Here is a 16,120-nt window from a genome sequence, read left to right as displayed (position 1 = left end):
ATTCTCATGGATGACCTTATTCAATGCGTCTGCCTGTGAGGCAACTAGCAAACGACCACAAATAGGACATGCATGGTAACCCGATATAGTGAGACTTAAACAATAGACGCAATTAAGATGTAGTGGTGCCACATCGATTGCCTACTCATAATTAAAAGTGCAATGCTTACCGAAACACTTGCCATAGGCTGGGAAGTCATGCATTGTCCACATCAAGATTGCTTTACAATTGAAGTCTCGTGATGAGGGAGGCCTGCTCACATCATGCACCTCGATACCTCTCCAAAGTATCTCTAGCTCGTCAATCAAAGACTCCAAATAAACATCAGAATTTTTAATTTTATGTTTCCCTGGAATTAGAAGTGATAACATAACATGTCCTTTCTTAATGGCCATAGAGGGTGGAAGATTATAATTCACCAATATCACTAGCCATACATTGTAAGAGGTGCTTTTGAGACCAAATGGGTCACACCGTCCATACCCAATCCAAGTCTCAAGCTCCTAGGTTCTTCCTTGAAGCTTGGCCATGTGTCTTCAATATGCTTCCACCCAGGAGTGTCTGTAGGAGTTCTCCACTTGCCATCGGTTGATTGATGGGAGGAATGCCTTGACATGAGCTCTGCAATGGATTTGCACTTGAACATATATTGGATGCGAGGGATTATGGAAAAATGTCGCAGAACCTTACGAGGCACATCCAAAGATTTGAGATCTGCTCTATATCTTGCCTTTCTACAACTAGGACACTCTCTTGCATCCTTATGTGGTCCATGAAACAAGACACAATCGTTGACGCATGCATGGATGCACTTGTAATCTAATCCTCCAAGAGAGGTCACATGTTGCCTTGCCATCTCTTGAGGTCGGTAATTTGTCCTCCCTTGGAAGCATTTTACACAATAGCCTACATATGAAGACCATAAATGAGAAAAAGCATTCGAGTAATTGACCCACTAGCATAATTCACCATGTTTGCAAAATAGACTTTAAGGCTTACTTGAGTAATGCATTCAAACTTGCATTGCTCCATCCATAGATGGTCTACAAGTTTAGTAACTCAAGGGAGGCACGTAGAACAAAGAATGTGCACCCCTCAAACAGTGGAGTCGATGCTGCGGTAAAAAGATCGTCTTGCTCCATGCTATCATCCCTACCTGAGGATTGATGGACATATAAATCCCGCACCACATCATCAAACACCTCCTCCACGGCCTCATGAGGTAATGGCGGAGGGCTACTATCACCATCACTCCATGCATCCGTAATGGTCCAACCTGAAGATCCCACCTCATATTGCCGATGCTTCGCCTCCTCACGACGAGCATAGGGCAACATATAAGGGTGTGGCATTGCATCTTGTATCAAATTAAAATGGGATCATAACTCAAACACATGAACATCCATATGTATCTCAATCAACCTTAACTCTTGAATACTTACCATGTTTACGGTCGCATCCCATTCTGCTTACTTTGAGACGTGATTGAGTGTAATTCTCTGTGCACGATACATGTTTCCTCGACATCAATCACACATACATTTGATTTTTTGCTCCAACCACATTTCACGATGGTGGATATGGAGGGATTCATCCTCACTGGAGCTACTTGTTGAAGATGAACACATCCTACATATAAATAATCTAAAGATTTTATTTTTAGATGACTTGTAAATGTCAAAACTCTGTGGAGCATCTAAAAGCGCGTCTGTACTGTGAAGTGCATCTATAGGCGTGTCTAAAATATACTTTAGATGCGTTGATAGATGCACAATTAGACGCACTTTTAGACGCGCAGATAAACGTGCTTTTAGATGCGCAGACTGTGAGCTGATTTTTGAACCTACTTTTAGCGCACTTGCTTTTCTTCACATACTTTTAACGTCACGTGGCTTGCTTTCCTATTAACAGACACAGCTCCGAGCATCCACACTTATCTCCAAGCACCTACAATCATCTCCAAGCTTATACAATCATCCCCAAGCAAACAAGAGAAGAGGGTGAACAAGGAGAAGAAGAAAGAGAAGCAAAGGGTGAACAAGGAAGAGAAGAAAGAGAAGCAACTTTGAAGAAAGACAAGAAGCTTCTATACCTCTATCCAAGGTAAGTCTCTTGACGATTGATCTTCTTTGAAAGTTGCTCTCCTTTGTATTCATCCTTTGTCATATGCAAGTTGAACAAATGTTTTTTGTACTAGTGTGATCGGATGCATGTTCTTTTCAAGTTCTTAGAAAAAGACGTCTGTCGGAGTACATCTATAGACGCATCTAACAGCACGTCTATAGACGCATCTGTTTGAAAAAACAAACAACCGTGCCTATAGACGCGCTGTTAGATGCGCCTATAGACGCGCTTCGACAGTCTTTGTTGTGTTTTCCTTCTCTTTTCCTTCCCCTTCCCCTTCCCCTTCCCCTTCCCCTTCCACTTCCAAGAAAAGGATTGCATATTGAATGATGGAAATAAGTGATTGCATAAATGAAGAAAGGGATTGTATGAATGATGGAAAGGGATTGCATGATTGAAGAAAAGGATTGCATGAATGATGGAAAAGGAAAGCATGATTAAAGAAAGGGATTGCATTCGTGAGAAAATAAGAGATTACGTTCTCTTTTTCTCTCCTTTCTCCTCTCTGTCCTTAACACCAACAATGCAAGAAAGAAAGAGCACAATCGACAAAGACAAACAATGACTACATTTAAGTAAGGGATAGTAGATGTACCAATTTATTTATGTGGTTATTGTCAACAATTAACAGTTTACAACATAGTTACAAGAAACATTAGAAATAACAATTTCACAAATGAAAACAATAGATGGAATATGCTTAAATTGACCATGGAAAAATACCCGCTTTTGTAGAGTCTCTACGGGTAACACAAAATAAAAGGAATAAAAGTGTAGAACGTTTCTTAAGATTAGAAGAAAGGTTAAATTGCATGGTCGAGTACATCAATATTTACATTTCGAACATTATTTATTAAAAGACAAGATTACCAAAGTAACAAAAAATTTAGAGGAGTGTACATATAGTTCTTCCATGCTAATTGAATGACACAATAATAGTTGGATGATTGATTTAATGCTTCACACATGAGTAATTGCGTGAAAAAGGCGACAATGGAAACAAGCAAATTCACAAACTTTTGTTGTTGTAGGGTTAAAAGGTTAATGCTTTGATGACTATTGTTGCATTCGAACCAACCCAAGCATTGGAACATTAGCAAAATGTTAGAGAGACCTTAAGATGTACAAAAAAGGTAGCAAAGGTGATACGTACATTGTTTACAATGAAGAGTGACACACAACCTTTTGGAACATCCACCATTGGTACTAATATTGAGAAACTCACAGCAATAACAAATGTGGTTGGTGCCAATTTTTAGGAAGAAAAAATTTGATCAATATACAAAAGTATTAGAATAATATCCAATGAATCAAGCACATGGGTCTCATTTAATAGTGTGATTTGGGTTTGTAAAGGCAAGGCTTCTAAAGTGAAGATTCCCAACTATGCACAAGATGCAAGCATACAAAATGTGCAATTGGAGAAAAGACCAAGCAATGACTAATTGTCATAAATACTCAATTAGCATGCCTTGTATCAATCTTAATTGCACAATTGCAACTCAATAGAACGTAAGAATTAAATGCTACATATTGAAAGACCTTAAAACATTGGCAAAGTCGCTAATATGTAAGACCTTAAAACATTGGCAAAGTGGCTGGTCATTATATTTTGGGTTTAACTAGCTCTTTAGAGCAAGCAATTTCCCCTTGATTTGGCCTTGTTTTACTCTACCTTTTGTATCTAGCTCATTTTGGTGAGCCTTCCACTAGTTTTGCCTTCACTTGAATGATCACATTGCCTCCTCAATCTCAACAATGGTCCCACAACCTCATATCAAAGCAATTCTCAAAAGCAATCAAGACCATCATTCAAGTCCCTATTTATCCTCCAGTATATTTAAGATAGAAGATCATGAAGGCAAGGGAAAGGAAAGGCGTAGAATTGTTTGGCCACAATGTCTTAAGCAAGAGACTTTAAGCATGGTGGACAATCCCAAAGCTGGGGAGCTCAAAGTGGAGAGAGCAAGGAGAGCTAAGAGACAAAACTCAAAGGTTGGGAAATTACACTGGGAGGCATGGCAATTTAAGGATTTTAATTTTCACATAACCTTCCCTATTATGTTAACCCTTCCTCTCCATTTTCACCCTTTCCCTTTGCACACTGCAACTAGTTGATGGAATAAACCATTTCTTTTATACTTTGGGAACATGTTTGTTCTCCAACCCTTCGCTTGTGTGCTCTAGATTTGTCCTTATTCATATGTGGCTAGTTTGCTTGGACAAATCTTTCATCCAAAATGTGAGCCTCCATTTCTATTCCATGTCCAAGTTACATATATTTGCGGTGAATCACCATTACTCTACTTATTTGGGAGGGCATAGTACTTTTTAAAAAAAAAGAAGCTAATGAAAATTCTTCTCATGAACTGTGATGCTTCCACGTTCAAGATCCACTATAGAGAATTTATAAACACACACACACACTTTTTTTTTGAGTGAAATCCATGTAATTTTATATAAGAAGAGAGCTTGCAATTACAACACCAAAAGATCTCACTATAGGAAAAGTAAACAATAGAATTTGTTTATCTAACACACAAACAATTATAGAAAGATTGCCTAAGCAACTTCGAAAGTATTGAATCTTGAAAATTTTGAAATCTCCAAAAACTCTATGATTTCTATCTTTTCATAGAGTCCACAGTCCCCAATACCGAACCCAAGTTAAGAAAATATAAAATCGCAATATCATGGATGGATCCCAAAAAGTTGAAAATGCTTGCCAAAGCAAGCAATTGAAAAGCAAGCTCAAAGATTATGCTGCAAAGAAAGGAGAATTTCACGAGTCAGCTCTCACGTGGAGCCAAGAGCAATATGTCTTCGTGTTGAGAGTTGTCCAAACGGAATAACTCCAAGCATCACCTGCCATAAAAAGACTCCAAGCATCACCTGCCATAAAAAGACCTATTGACAAAGAGGAAGTTTACAGCTCCAAAGCTGTTGTAATTTCTTTTTCTTTTTTTTTTTTTTGTGCGTGTGTGTACGTGTGTGTGTGTGTGTGTGTGTGTGTGTGTGAAGACTCGACAAATCCCGTTTCATAGTAAAATGAAAACAATTTCAATAATGGACACAGAAGAGAACTCTCTGTGAAATATTACAACAAAATTAAGAGGTGTAAAATTTACAAAAGATTTGTGAAATCCTAGACAATACGAACAAGTTTTGCTTTGATAAGTTGTGGCAAGCGTCACTTTTATTGAAAAGGGGAGTCTGCTTACCTACCACCATCCAACAAGAAAACATGGTGAGAACCAACTTGAGCTTAGTTAGGAAGACAGGTGTCATAAACACCCTCCCTTGCTATCGGGGCCACAACTACTTAACTACATACTATAAAGCTATAATGATTGAGAAGAGATGGGTTTACTTATTAAAAAGCAAGACAATTTGTGTAAAAATACAGGAACATTTGTGCAAAATTTAAAAAGAGGAAAAAAAGAAAAAGTTAGTTTATGCAAATAAAATTAATATGGAGGAAAGTTTACAAAGGGAAGGAACAATGATTAAGAATAATGGACTTAGAAGTGTAATTATAAGGGGGAAGAGGGATTTAAGAGGAGCAAAAAAATAAAGCAAAAAAGATTATTACTCTAAGAAAGAAGGATGAATATAAGCATTTCAAAGAGAATTTAAAGAATTCAAAGAAAGAGATTTAAGAATTATTAAAGAAAGAACTTTAAAGAAAGGATTTTAAAAAAATAATTTTTAAAGAGAAATTTAAAGAAAGAATTTCAAGAGAAAATAATTTTAAATAAATACAAACTTAAAAAAGGAAAAGGGAGGGAGGGAAGGGCGTGTTACAACTTTTTTAAAGATGGGGAAATTTGAAAATGTAAAGAAACGCGTGGGGGAGAGGGGGTGGAGGGGGCACAAGTAAAGGGAGTAGAAATATAAAAGAAGGGCTAGAAAAAAGAAGAGAGAGGGGAGGGGGTATTGTGGTTATGTGAGGAAATAATCAATATAAAGGCAAATGCAGAGATACCTGTAAATCATAATTTGAAAGGGTATCAATAGTGAAAGTGTGGTCAATGTAGTGATTTGCGTGGTGAGAATTAACAATTAAGGAGCTGTAGTCATATAGTGGACAAGCAATGAGACTGGCGAATAAGGCATTGCATTCGGCGACCGAGGTACGAGGAGACGATAAGACACTGTAGTTAAGGCTCTGAGATGTGAAACATAATTAGAGGTAAGGATTAACGAGCGCAGCAATCGAGCATGTGATGCGGCAATCGAGCATGTGGGCAACAAACTAGGAGGGGATAAGAAACATAATCAATATGGGGATAGTGGCCCAAGATGGAACAGATAGCTAACGATGGGCAAAGTTCCAAATGTGAGAACGAACTCGTTGAAGAGTTTGGAGAAGCATTAGCAGTAGATACAGGAGGCAAAAGGGGGACAAGAAATTGCATAGCTTGGATAGCGGGAGGAAAACGGCTTAGAGCAAGAGTAGGTGGTGAGTAAAGGCGTGGAAGGAGGCTTTGTAGTCGAGGGGAGGGGAGTTAACAAGAGTTAGGTTTAGTTTAGGGAAAGGGCTTGGGGTAATTGAGTGTAATTAGGAGGAGGTGTAGTAAGGGAGAGTAGTTAAGTAGAGGCGTGGGTTTAATTAAAAAAGTTTTATTTAAAAAAATTAGGAGGAAAGCAAGTGAAAGTTAGGGTTGAAACTAGGGAAAATTGGGGGGAAGAGGGGGAGAAATTAGGGGAGAAGATAGAGGAAAACGTTTGGGGGGATTGATTTAGAGAAACTTAAGAAAATAAAAATAAAAAATTAGAGCTTTAAGAAAAAATTAGATAAAAATTAAGAGGAATTAAGGAGTGTTAGTGACAAAGTGGAGAAAAGGAGAGAGAGCGAGGGGGTTGAAAGAGAAGGTCAGAGAGAGAGAGAGAGAGAGAGAGAACAAAAAATTAAGAGAAGATTTTAGGAAATTTTTAAAGTAATTCTTTAAGGACAAGGTTAGGACAAATTTAGGACGAAATTACGATTAACTTAGGAATAATTTAGGGAAAAAATAGAAAAAAAAATTATAGTGAAAAATAAGAGGTGATTAGGGAAAATTAGAACTTAGGAGAAATTAAGGAAAAACAAGGAGAATTAGGAAAAGAGGAAAAAGAAAAATTGAAGAAAATTTTAGAAAAAAATAGAGAGAAATTATAACAATTAGGAAAAAATTAAGAGAAATAGGGAGAAGTAAGGGACTAATTAAGGTGAAGTAAGAGATTGGGGGATTAAGGGACGTTTGGGAAAGAATGGGAATAATTAAGAGAGAGTTAGGAAAAATTTGAGAAAAACTTACTTTAGAAGTTAGGGAAAGATTGGGAGAGAGGGAAATTGGGGACGTTTAAAGTAGAGAGAGGAAATAGAAGAAAGGACAGGGAAGAGGTCAAAAAACATGTTTCTCAAGAAGGTCAAAGAATTTAACTGCGTAAACGCTAAAGGGAAGAAAGGATTGTACGCTAAAGGGAAGAAAGGATTGTGTGTGTGTGCACGCGCGCGCACACGTCCCGTCATAAGACTAGAATATATCCAAGCTAACAAATTAAACTTCTATAAGACACAACAAAGAAAGAAGGGATTTTGTAAGCAACTTTAAAAAAAATTAAGTTTATTTAAAACAAAAAAAAAAAGCAAAGCTAAGCTTATGTTTACATCAACCCAAGCATACATTTTGATGTTGTTACAAAATCAAAACTTAGTGCTAGTTAGAACATCTTGAGAGCATGCAACCATATCACATGACCATTCCAATGATGCTCTTTTACCCTTTACAAGGCCATTTTGTGATCCATGACTTGTGATCAGTCATGGAAAAATCTCCATATATTGCAGCTGTCCCCCAAAACAGGCTCAAGGTGGACTATATACTTCATTTTGTTCCTGTTTCCAACGAGGTGAGAAATCAACAAAAAAGATGGTACCATGCCTATGACAAACCACCAAAATTACCTGCAAATATGATATTGACTCAAGGTTATCTCATTGAGGTAGACCTTGATGTAGAATTATGCAGATAACACTCTCATAAGTAGCAAGATCATTCGATCAAGTAGGATTTTCAAAAGCATTACACAAATGGAATAAAAAAAGAACATCCACTACTGTTCCTTCTAAAGTGACTTTTAATTAGAACAATCAGATTCTACTCACCAGAGTTTAAAATGAGGTACAATTTTCAAGATAGAATACTGCACTTACTTGGAGATGGTACACATGAGCAGCCAACACTATCTCTTCATACTGGTGGGATTACAAGTCCTTCAGGAATACAGAATGCCAGTGTCAGATGGGACGAGACTAGCCAGAATTATTCACACGATGCCTTTTGAAATAGTGACCTGTACCATTAGCAGGCTTCTTGGATCCTGAGTGGGTAGTCATTCTGGAGAATTGATTGCTAGAGGCATTTGGCACCCTTCCTCTGCTTGCACTAGCATTTCCTCTGGAGTTGCCACCCTTTCTGAACTTACTGCCCTGAACATTTTGGAGCATTGCAGCTTGATGGTTGGAATTCCCTGCCTTTCTCACAACCGTTCCAGTGGATAATGGTTTCCATGCATCATTGTCAAATGCACCATCATAAGACAGTAAGCAAGCAATAGTAAATATAGAGGCCCCATGGATAGGGGGCAGCACCTTGCGGGGATTCTTTATCTGGAAAAAAATTCAGCATCGAATCTTCCATTAAAGACCAGCTTAATATAATGAAGTCAAAAATATGGCCTCCACACTTATTATAAGAGGTACAGACATCCTTTCTATACACATGTCCTTATCTGTGGATAATTCAGGAGAGATACTTCAGCAAGTTTGACGAGCAAAGAATTGCAAGTCAATGGAACAAGTATCGATGGTACAAGGTAATAGCAGTTAGAAGGAATAGAGAAGAAAAAAGGAAACAATTTTCTCTCATACTTCGAGACTTCTCATATCTACCATTCCAGTGATGCAGAGAAGCCATACAGAAATAGGAACTCGAGCTTGGATTTTCTTCTCTCAAGGGAAACTGGATGAAAGACGGAAACAATTTTGCAGGGTTTGGGCATGGCCGTAAGTTTGCTGTTCACGCATAGCACACTTTTTTATAACATGCAAAGAAAGTAAATATGATTCTTTCTGCTCTGTTGCCCAACCAGTATAAATGTTTCCCCTGAAGTGACTTGCAGGACATTACTTAATCCTTCCACTAATCATTCCAATTGAATGTTGCATTTAGATGCATACGAAGCTTGTATGCCATAACAAACAATAGCAATGTTCAACCTAAATTACAGAAAGTGCAACTGCCATGCCTTTGAATTACACCGATGTAATTGAAATAGAGGTTACCTTGAAAGAAATGGCTGCTGCCAACCTCTCCCGTAAGCAATGAAGCTGTGCAGCCTCAACAGCAGTGGCTTGAAACTTGAGCCATCGGTCTACTACAACAGCAATAAAATTGTCCGGATTTGACATTAAGTGTTCTTGCTGCCCATCCAATGCCCCTTCTCCCTCATCACTGCTATCACTGAATTCATCTTTCCCTTCAGAACCATTGCTTCCTGGCTCGAGCGGAGCCACAACCATCTCTGTTGCAAGAAATAGCAACGGATGTGGCTTCACAAGGGTGCTGTTTCTAATATACATCCATGCTTCACTTCGGGTTATCTCATCAAACACCAGTAAGGGGTTACTTAAAGCCTGTTGTCTTCTACTGTCATGATGAACAAGCTGGAAATTCGCAGAGTGAGGATGAATCCTCACTTTCTTGCCCTGCGCAGTTTGAACGATTGCTTTCTGTCCACTAGGAAGGGGTGGCAAAAGAGTCCCAACCATAGGATATAGGCCAGCGACAAGTAATGCACGCACGATTCCAGGATCATGTGCATTTAGGCTGCAAGCACGATGCTCCTGAGGTACAAAACCCTTCTGCACAAGCTCCTTACGCAATTGCTGGCGCATGCCAGCAAGCATAGCCATAGTTCCTGCAGACAAAAAATTTTGCTCACAGAATCGATTCTCTGAGCCCCTTGATTTGGCTTCTTCCCACTGGTTGAATGCAGCAACAACTGCTAAGTGATCACTGTGACCTCCATAAGCAGCTGCAAATTCCCGTCTTGCTACAAATGCTCTTCTTCTCTGCTCTGGAGCAGTTGGCAAAACAAACGGATCGCGATATCCTGCTGCACAAGCAATTGTCAAAGCAGGACCAAGGCAATTTAGCAAAATGCCAAGCAATAACATTTTGCTTGTTGATGGATGTACAGGTAAAGATCCAAGCTGCTTCCCCAACTCAGTCAGCTTTTCATCAGAAGTCAAAGCTCCTATATCCCGAAGTAGTAGTATGGCATTATGAATGGAAATATCATTCGGAGGATCCAATGCCTTGCCCAAAAAGTTTCTTATATCAAAGTTTGAATTCAATAATTTCACCTGCAAACATATGCACTGCAGTTAAGCCTTGACCTGATACTACATACATTTGGCATCAAGATATGAACTTGTAGGATGACAAAAATACTAGACCTGCAAACAAAGTTCCTCCAGAGAGGTTCTTTTGATCTCAGGTACTTGAAAGTCAGGCAATGCAGCTGCTCGAACTTTAGAGTAAAGGTGATAGCAAACACCTGGCTGACAGCGACCTGCCCGTCCTTCCCGTTGTCTGGCACTGGCTTTTGAAATCCAAGCAGTCTGAAGAGTTGAAACATTGCTGTAAGGGTCATAACTTTTCTCTTTCATTCGGCCAGCATCAATAACAAACACAATGTCATTGATTGTGATTGCAGTTTCTGCAATATTTGTCGCAAGAATAATCTTGCGAACACCTGGGGGAGGACTTTTAAACACTTTCTTTTGCTCAACAGAAGGAATCATGGAGTGTAAGGGTAGCAAAAGAAACTTTGTAGTGTTACCAAAAAAGGGGGAAGCTTGCAGCAATTCTCTTGTGCGTGTGATATCTTCCCAACCAGGGAAAAAAATTAGAATAGCTCCATTCTGAGCAGGAGAAATGCCAGCAGTAGTGGTAGTACAGATTTTATATAACAATCGCTCAATCAATGCTGTGTCAACCTCATCTTGGTCAATATTACTGAGGTACTTCTCAAGCAACTCTACTTTTTTAACAGTCGATCCTGAATCATCTTTTGTATTCTTATGTTTCAAAAGCATATCCCTGACTTCCTGTCGGTCCGCACGGTTTGCCCAATCTAGAGCAGTGCTGCCATCTTGTGAAACTAAGTCACAATCCGCACCCCTAGAAAGAAGCAATAAGGCCTCCTCGACTTTGCCTTTGCCAGCAGCAACCATAAGAGCTGTGGCTCCAGTTAAGGAGTGCTGATAATTGCATAATTCTGGACTGGGGTTAGTAGACAACATCTCCATAAGAAGCTCAAAATCATCTTCCAACCAAGCCAAGCAGATGGCTTCATCCATGGCATCAGCATCTTCTTCATTCAAAGGAGAGCTCATTTCATTTCCAATAGATGGTGCATCAGTATTACCAGAACCCTCCCCAACCTCTGTAGCAACAATAACATCCTCCAGATAGAATGATCGCACCTGGGGGGGGAAAGTAGAAAAAATATTGGAATTATAATTTGATTAGCAAAACCTAGACTTTGCAATCAAAAGAGACAGACCACAGGCTTAGTTGAACATCCGCATTGTGACTCACTGGATGGGTAAAACCAGGAATCCTAATGATGGGACAGTCGTGAAAGTATTTTGAGAACAGATCAGCATCAAGGGTGGCACTCATCAATATCTGTTTAAGATTGCAAGAACTCTCAGATGATGAACACTACAGTGAATGAAGTCCAAAAATGAAATTAATTTGTGAGCAGACACCAGACCACAGGGAATAGGCAAGAACAGACCAAACGCAAATCTGGAATCAGAGAAAGGAGATCCCTGCAAGCCAGGAACGGGTGTTGAAAATCTTTCAGAACAAAATAAAAGTCTTAAAATGAAAAACGAATTGCATATGAAATGTTGCAGGTGATAAGATGGTGTTCAGATGTCATGTCACCTGAGTACTATAAGCATGAAATCAGCAAATCGATCTCGCTCATGTATTTCGTCCTGGATAGGCATATTTGGTGAGTCGAGGATAGCTCACAATCCAACTAACATCAACAGAACATGGACTTGCACAAACAAAAGTATCAATCCTCTCAAGATCACTGAGTCATGCAGCCAAAGACTTTTGACATGCACCACCAAAGGAATTTTTTGACCACAAAACAGATACGTTCTCATTATTATTAGAAACAAAGCCATTCTTCACTGTTTAAAACTGTTAAGCATGCAGATCATAATGATATTTCTGATCTGGGAGTAAATAATTCACGTTAAAAACATAAAACTGCCTTATTTTGTTGCAACCACCAAGAGCCACATTACCATGTATACAGTGGTTCCAAGCTAGTCCAATGAGCGGAGGACAAGGAGGGCTAATCTAAAGTCACAAAGGGGAAAACAGGAAGGAGAGGGGGGCCAAGTGGCAGGAGTGGAGAGGGGGTAGGGTCTGGACACAAAGAGACCAGCGAAGCTGGTCCTGCAACCTAATGAACATGTGCTGGGGATCTGGAGTGACATCCTGCAGCAGCTGACATCTCATGGTCGATCTTAGAACTCCTGTATGGATGCTAGGCACAACGAGGTCTCTATCCAAGGTCACATCCTCGCCTATTGTCTGTGTCAAGCTGGTCGTGTGGCATTCTTTGCCGCTCTTAAACTCTTTCTCCCCCCCCGCCCCCCCAAATTCTATCTCCAAGAGCAAAGCTCAAGGGTGAAGTACATCATTTAAGTCATGAGAAAATAACCACCCTAATAGGGCAGAATGAAGATCCTATAAGAAGGCTAGAGAAAATCCAAGGTTGAGCCACCTCAACCCTGTGGAGGACTCTGAGAAGAACGACAAGCCACTCCACTCCCTGAGAAAGACAATTCTCCTCGTAGAGGCTGCGCAGGAAGATCCCCAAATGACCACCAATGTGTGTACATGTCCAAATACTGGCCAATGTGTGTGCAGGGTGGACCTGAGTACCATCTAAGACCTCATTTGCATCTAGATCTCCGAATATGCCATGCTAATATGCCCGTCAAAATCTTCCATGAGGTGTCCACAGAGGCATGTGCAGGTCTGTAAGGAGAGCCCAGAACATCATCCAGAGAACATGACTCCACCAAATGTCATCGAGTCGAAAGAGCCCAAGAAGAGTCATGTCTCTCATAAAAGACATAAGGCCCTGAAAGAGAGAGCCTTTCACTATAGTCCTAACCCCTTCTGAAGGGGCAAGGAAACCGAGAAGGTTTATAACTAAGGAGACTTAGGACTCATCTCACGGGTGCATGAGACAACTTCTCCCCTCCATCCTGCTAGCAATCCAACTGGCCTTAGGATGAGAGGTCAAGCAGCTTGCCAAATGTGAAAAGGCCTTGTCTAGGTGGCTCATCTACTTGCAACATAGGCACTCCCTTGGAAGGTCGGAAACCTCAAGTCGTCGATGGAAAGCCCCTCTATCCAAGGTCTCCAACAACATCTCCTCAAGGAGAGTGTCAGGCTCATCCATGATCAATTGCACCTCCAGGACTCCCTCATTGGGGAGTATTGGGGCTGAAGAAGTTGAGGTCTCTAGAACCATGCTATAATTCGCTCCAATGGAAGCTTAAGAAATAGAACGTAATCGAGTGTCTCTGTATGTGATGTGTCGATTCCATATCATACTCTAGGAAACGATGGTACCAATGGATAAAGAAAACCAAGCGTGGAATGAGACAAATTGGACTATGCTCTACTAGTGCCACTTGGCCTTATTCTGTCTTGCTACCATTTTCTAGAACAACCATTTTCCATTGCTCAGTTAAACATTGTCATGATGGATGGGTCAAAGTCTCAGCATACTGTTTGACTATTTTAGCTGCTAGACCAACGGTGTCCCACAATTGCCTGATCGTATAGTGTTTGATGCCTTAATGGTGAGGTAAATACATCATGTAAAATCTCTCTTGTTGTTTCCTAAAAAAGTCTTCTTCTTTCTCCTTCTTGTTGAGTGGTTCTTTCTCTATTTCTGTTATTTCATAAATCTTTGGCATCTTTCCCCTTTTTTAGCACTTTTCATCAAACCATGCATCTTAGAGCATGACACTAAATTGAAAAGCTTAGAAAGCAGTTCAATTCCATTTAAGTGGATTAAAAAGAGAAGGTCCTTGTCTCTGCTAAACCTAGCTCTTATCATCCATTTGTGACCTCACATAGTACTTCATTCAAAGTGGAACCAATGAGAATAAATAAAAGTTTTGATACTTCAGGCAAGCAAAGGTGCAAATATCAAGTGGGAAGGGACGATACGTCAGAGTAGGCCACTGGTGCAAAAGGCAAAGGCAATCAAGCCATGAAAGTGCAAGAAGAGATTCAATGCATCGACATACAGTTTAAAAAGTACTTCTCGTGGTAAGATACCAGGAAATGCCAAGGATGATGCAGATCATGGACAGCATAAGCCAAAAAGGGCATGTGCATTTACTGCCATAAATGTGGGAAGTCTGCCAGTTAATGAAAAGAGACAGTATACGATATCAATAAAAACATTAGTCATCATAGAGATTATGCTGAGTGAGATGTAAACAGGCAGATGGAGACATGTCTGATAATGGGGATATTTAATAGCGCGCTTCATTTTACTATTTCACATGGTAAACCCCATTAAGACATCCAATTCAGCTCATGATGCAGCACATGATGCATTTAGACCAGAAATGACAGCCACATGTATGCGGTGTGCCTTCGTATGACGTATCTTCTCTTATATTCATGATACTGCCAGTGATAGCCAGACACTAGCAGCAAGTGTTTTTTCGGAAATCATATGTAATTATGATACAAATATGATAGAGTCTAATTGTGATACATCTTGCATGAGCACTTTCACCTGAAATAGAGTTCTTAGAGGCTTGTCCTGATGATGATCCAAATAAGGTGTTCTGTTATGGACAGATTTCAATTTACCTTGTCACTCAAGCAGAGGTATGAGATGCGGAGAGCCTTCAATCACTGTTGTTTGAAACAATACATGCCTCAATGAGTGCTTAGAGATGATACGTGTATGGATGAGAGGGATTAGAGGTTAGACAAAGACTCCTGGCAGTCAAGACAACCATGCCCAACCCAGGTGCAACAGAGACCCATCCTCACACATGTTTTCAATTGTTCACCAGCTTATTACTTTTCTTACATCCAATCATGTGCATTTGGCGTAACTTGAGACTTAGGGTTGTATCTTTGCGTCTCTTTTTTAAATGTGATGTGGCCTTTGTGCTGAGAGTCATGCAATCATGAGTCTTTTTTTCCCATGAAATAGACGCGTATTAAGTATGATATAATCATGAGTTTGGTCGTGCCATGTCTCAACAAAAGCTCACTAAAGGCAAGAATACTACAAATAAGTAATATATCATTAGAGCCTAGTATTGGCATTGGCCTTTGGGGTGACTTTTGATAATATGCTACATGAGTGGAGTAGTTGAACCACTTTTCAACTACAAATCACTTTCCTCATGCTTACACTCACCTTTACTAACCAAACAAAGGCTATCAATAAGCCGAGCTTCTAGGAAATCCATGCAAAGCCATCACAAGCTACCAAAACTAGGGTGTCCTTCTCTGATCATCTATTTAACAATTCCCATTCAGTCTCTCAAAGAAGCATTATCTCTACTATTGTACAAATGCACGTCGTTTGACACAACACAAGTCAAGTTCATCCTCATCATAGACCATGCTAGACAGACTCCCACCGAGCTTGTGGCATATGAAGTGCACTAGAAGCTCAAGCATGAAGAGGGAGAATATAGCGATAATGGGCATCTTTGTGTTCATGAGTTAGACATCTCAAATGGTGTAATCATGCCACCACAAACAAACTTATATCACATGAGCAATATAACATAATAGAAAGTGAAAGTCCTCCTCTGATTATGGGATGCCTTTTGCTCGTCCTGTCTCAACACGTAGT

General features: G+C 39.8%; 1 protein-coding gene across 11 annotated transcripts in view; it reads right to left on the bottom strand.

The window, feature by feature from the left end:
- Positions 1–4,772: 4,772 nt before the first annotated feature.
- LOC147880830 (DExH-box ATP-dependent RNA helicase DExH6-like) overlaps positions 4,773–16,120 on the bottom strand; it is a 94,398-nt gene continuing 83,050 nt past the window's right edge. For 5 of the 11 annotated variants that reach the window (XR_015540542.1, XR_015540549.1, XR_015540547.1 and 2 more), the window contains 7 exons: positions 12,133–12,185; positions 11,981–12,014; positions 11,779–11,868; positions 10,632–11,663; positions 9,456–10,538; positions 8,325–8,780; positions 7,774–8,075 (listed from right to left, as the gene is read on the bottom strand). Coding sequence is in view for 2 of the 11 variants with exons in the window: in XM_087370489.1 (XP_087226615.1) it covers positions 8,362–8,384; positions 8,471–8,780; positions 9,456–10,538; positions 10,632–11,663; positions 11,779–11,868; positions 11,981–12,014; positions 12,133–12,185 (2,625 nt within the window). In the remaining 9 variants the exon portion in view is untranslated. Of the gene's footprint in view, positions 4,991–5,212; positions 5,347–7,773; positions 8,076–8,324; positions 8,781–9,455; positions 10,539–10,631; positions 11,664–11,778; positions 11,869–11,980; positions 12,015–12,132; positions 12,186–16,120 lie in introns of those variants that run through there. The other 6 variants (XR_015540543.1, XM_087370489.1, XM_087370490.1 and 3 more) reach the window with 6 other exon arrangements.

Source organism: Dipteris shenzhenensis, chromosome 32 (assembly GCF_047967505.1).
Source record: "Dipteris shenzhenensis isolate YYH24624 ecotype China chromosome 32, Dip_SZ_1.0, whole genome shotgun sequence".
NCBI lineage: Eukaryota > Viridiplantae > Streptophyta > Polypodiopsida > Gleicheniales > Dipteridaceae > Dipteris > Dipteris shenzhenensis.
Note: the sequence above shows the minus strand (reverse complement) of the source record. Positions and strands in the feature narration are given on the sequence as shown.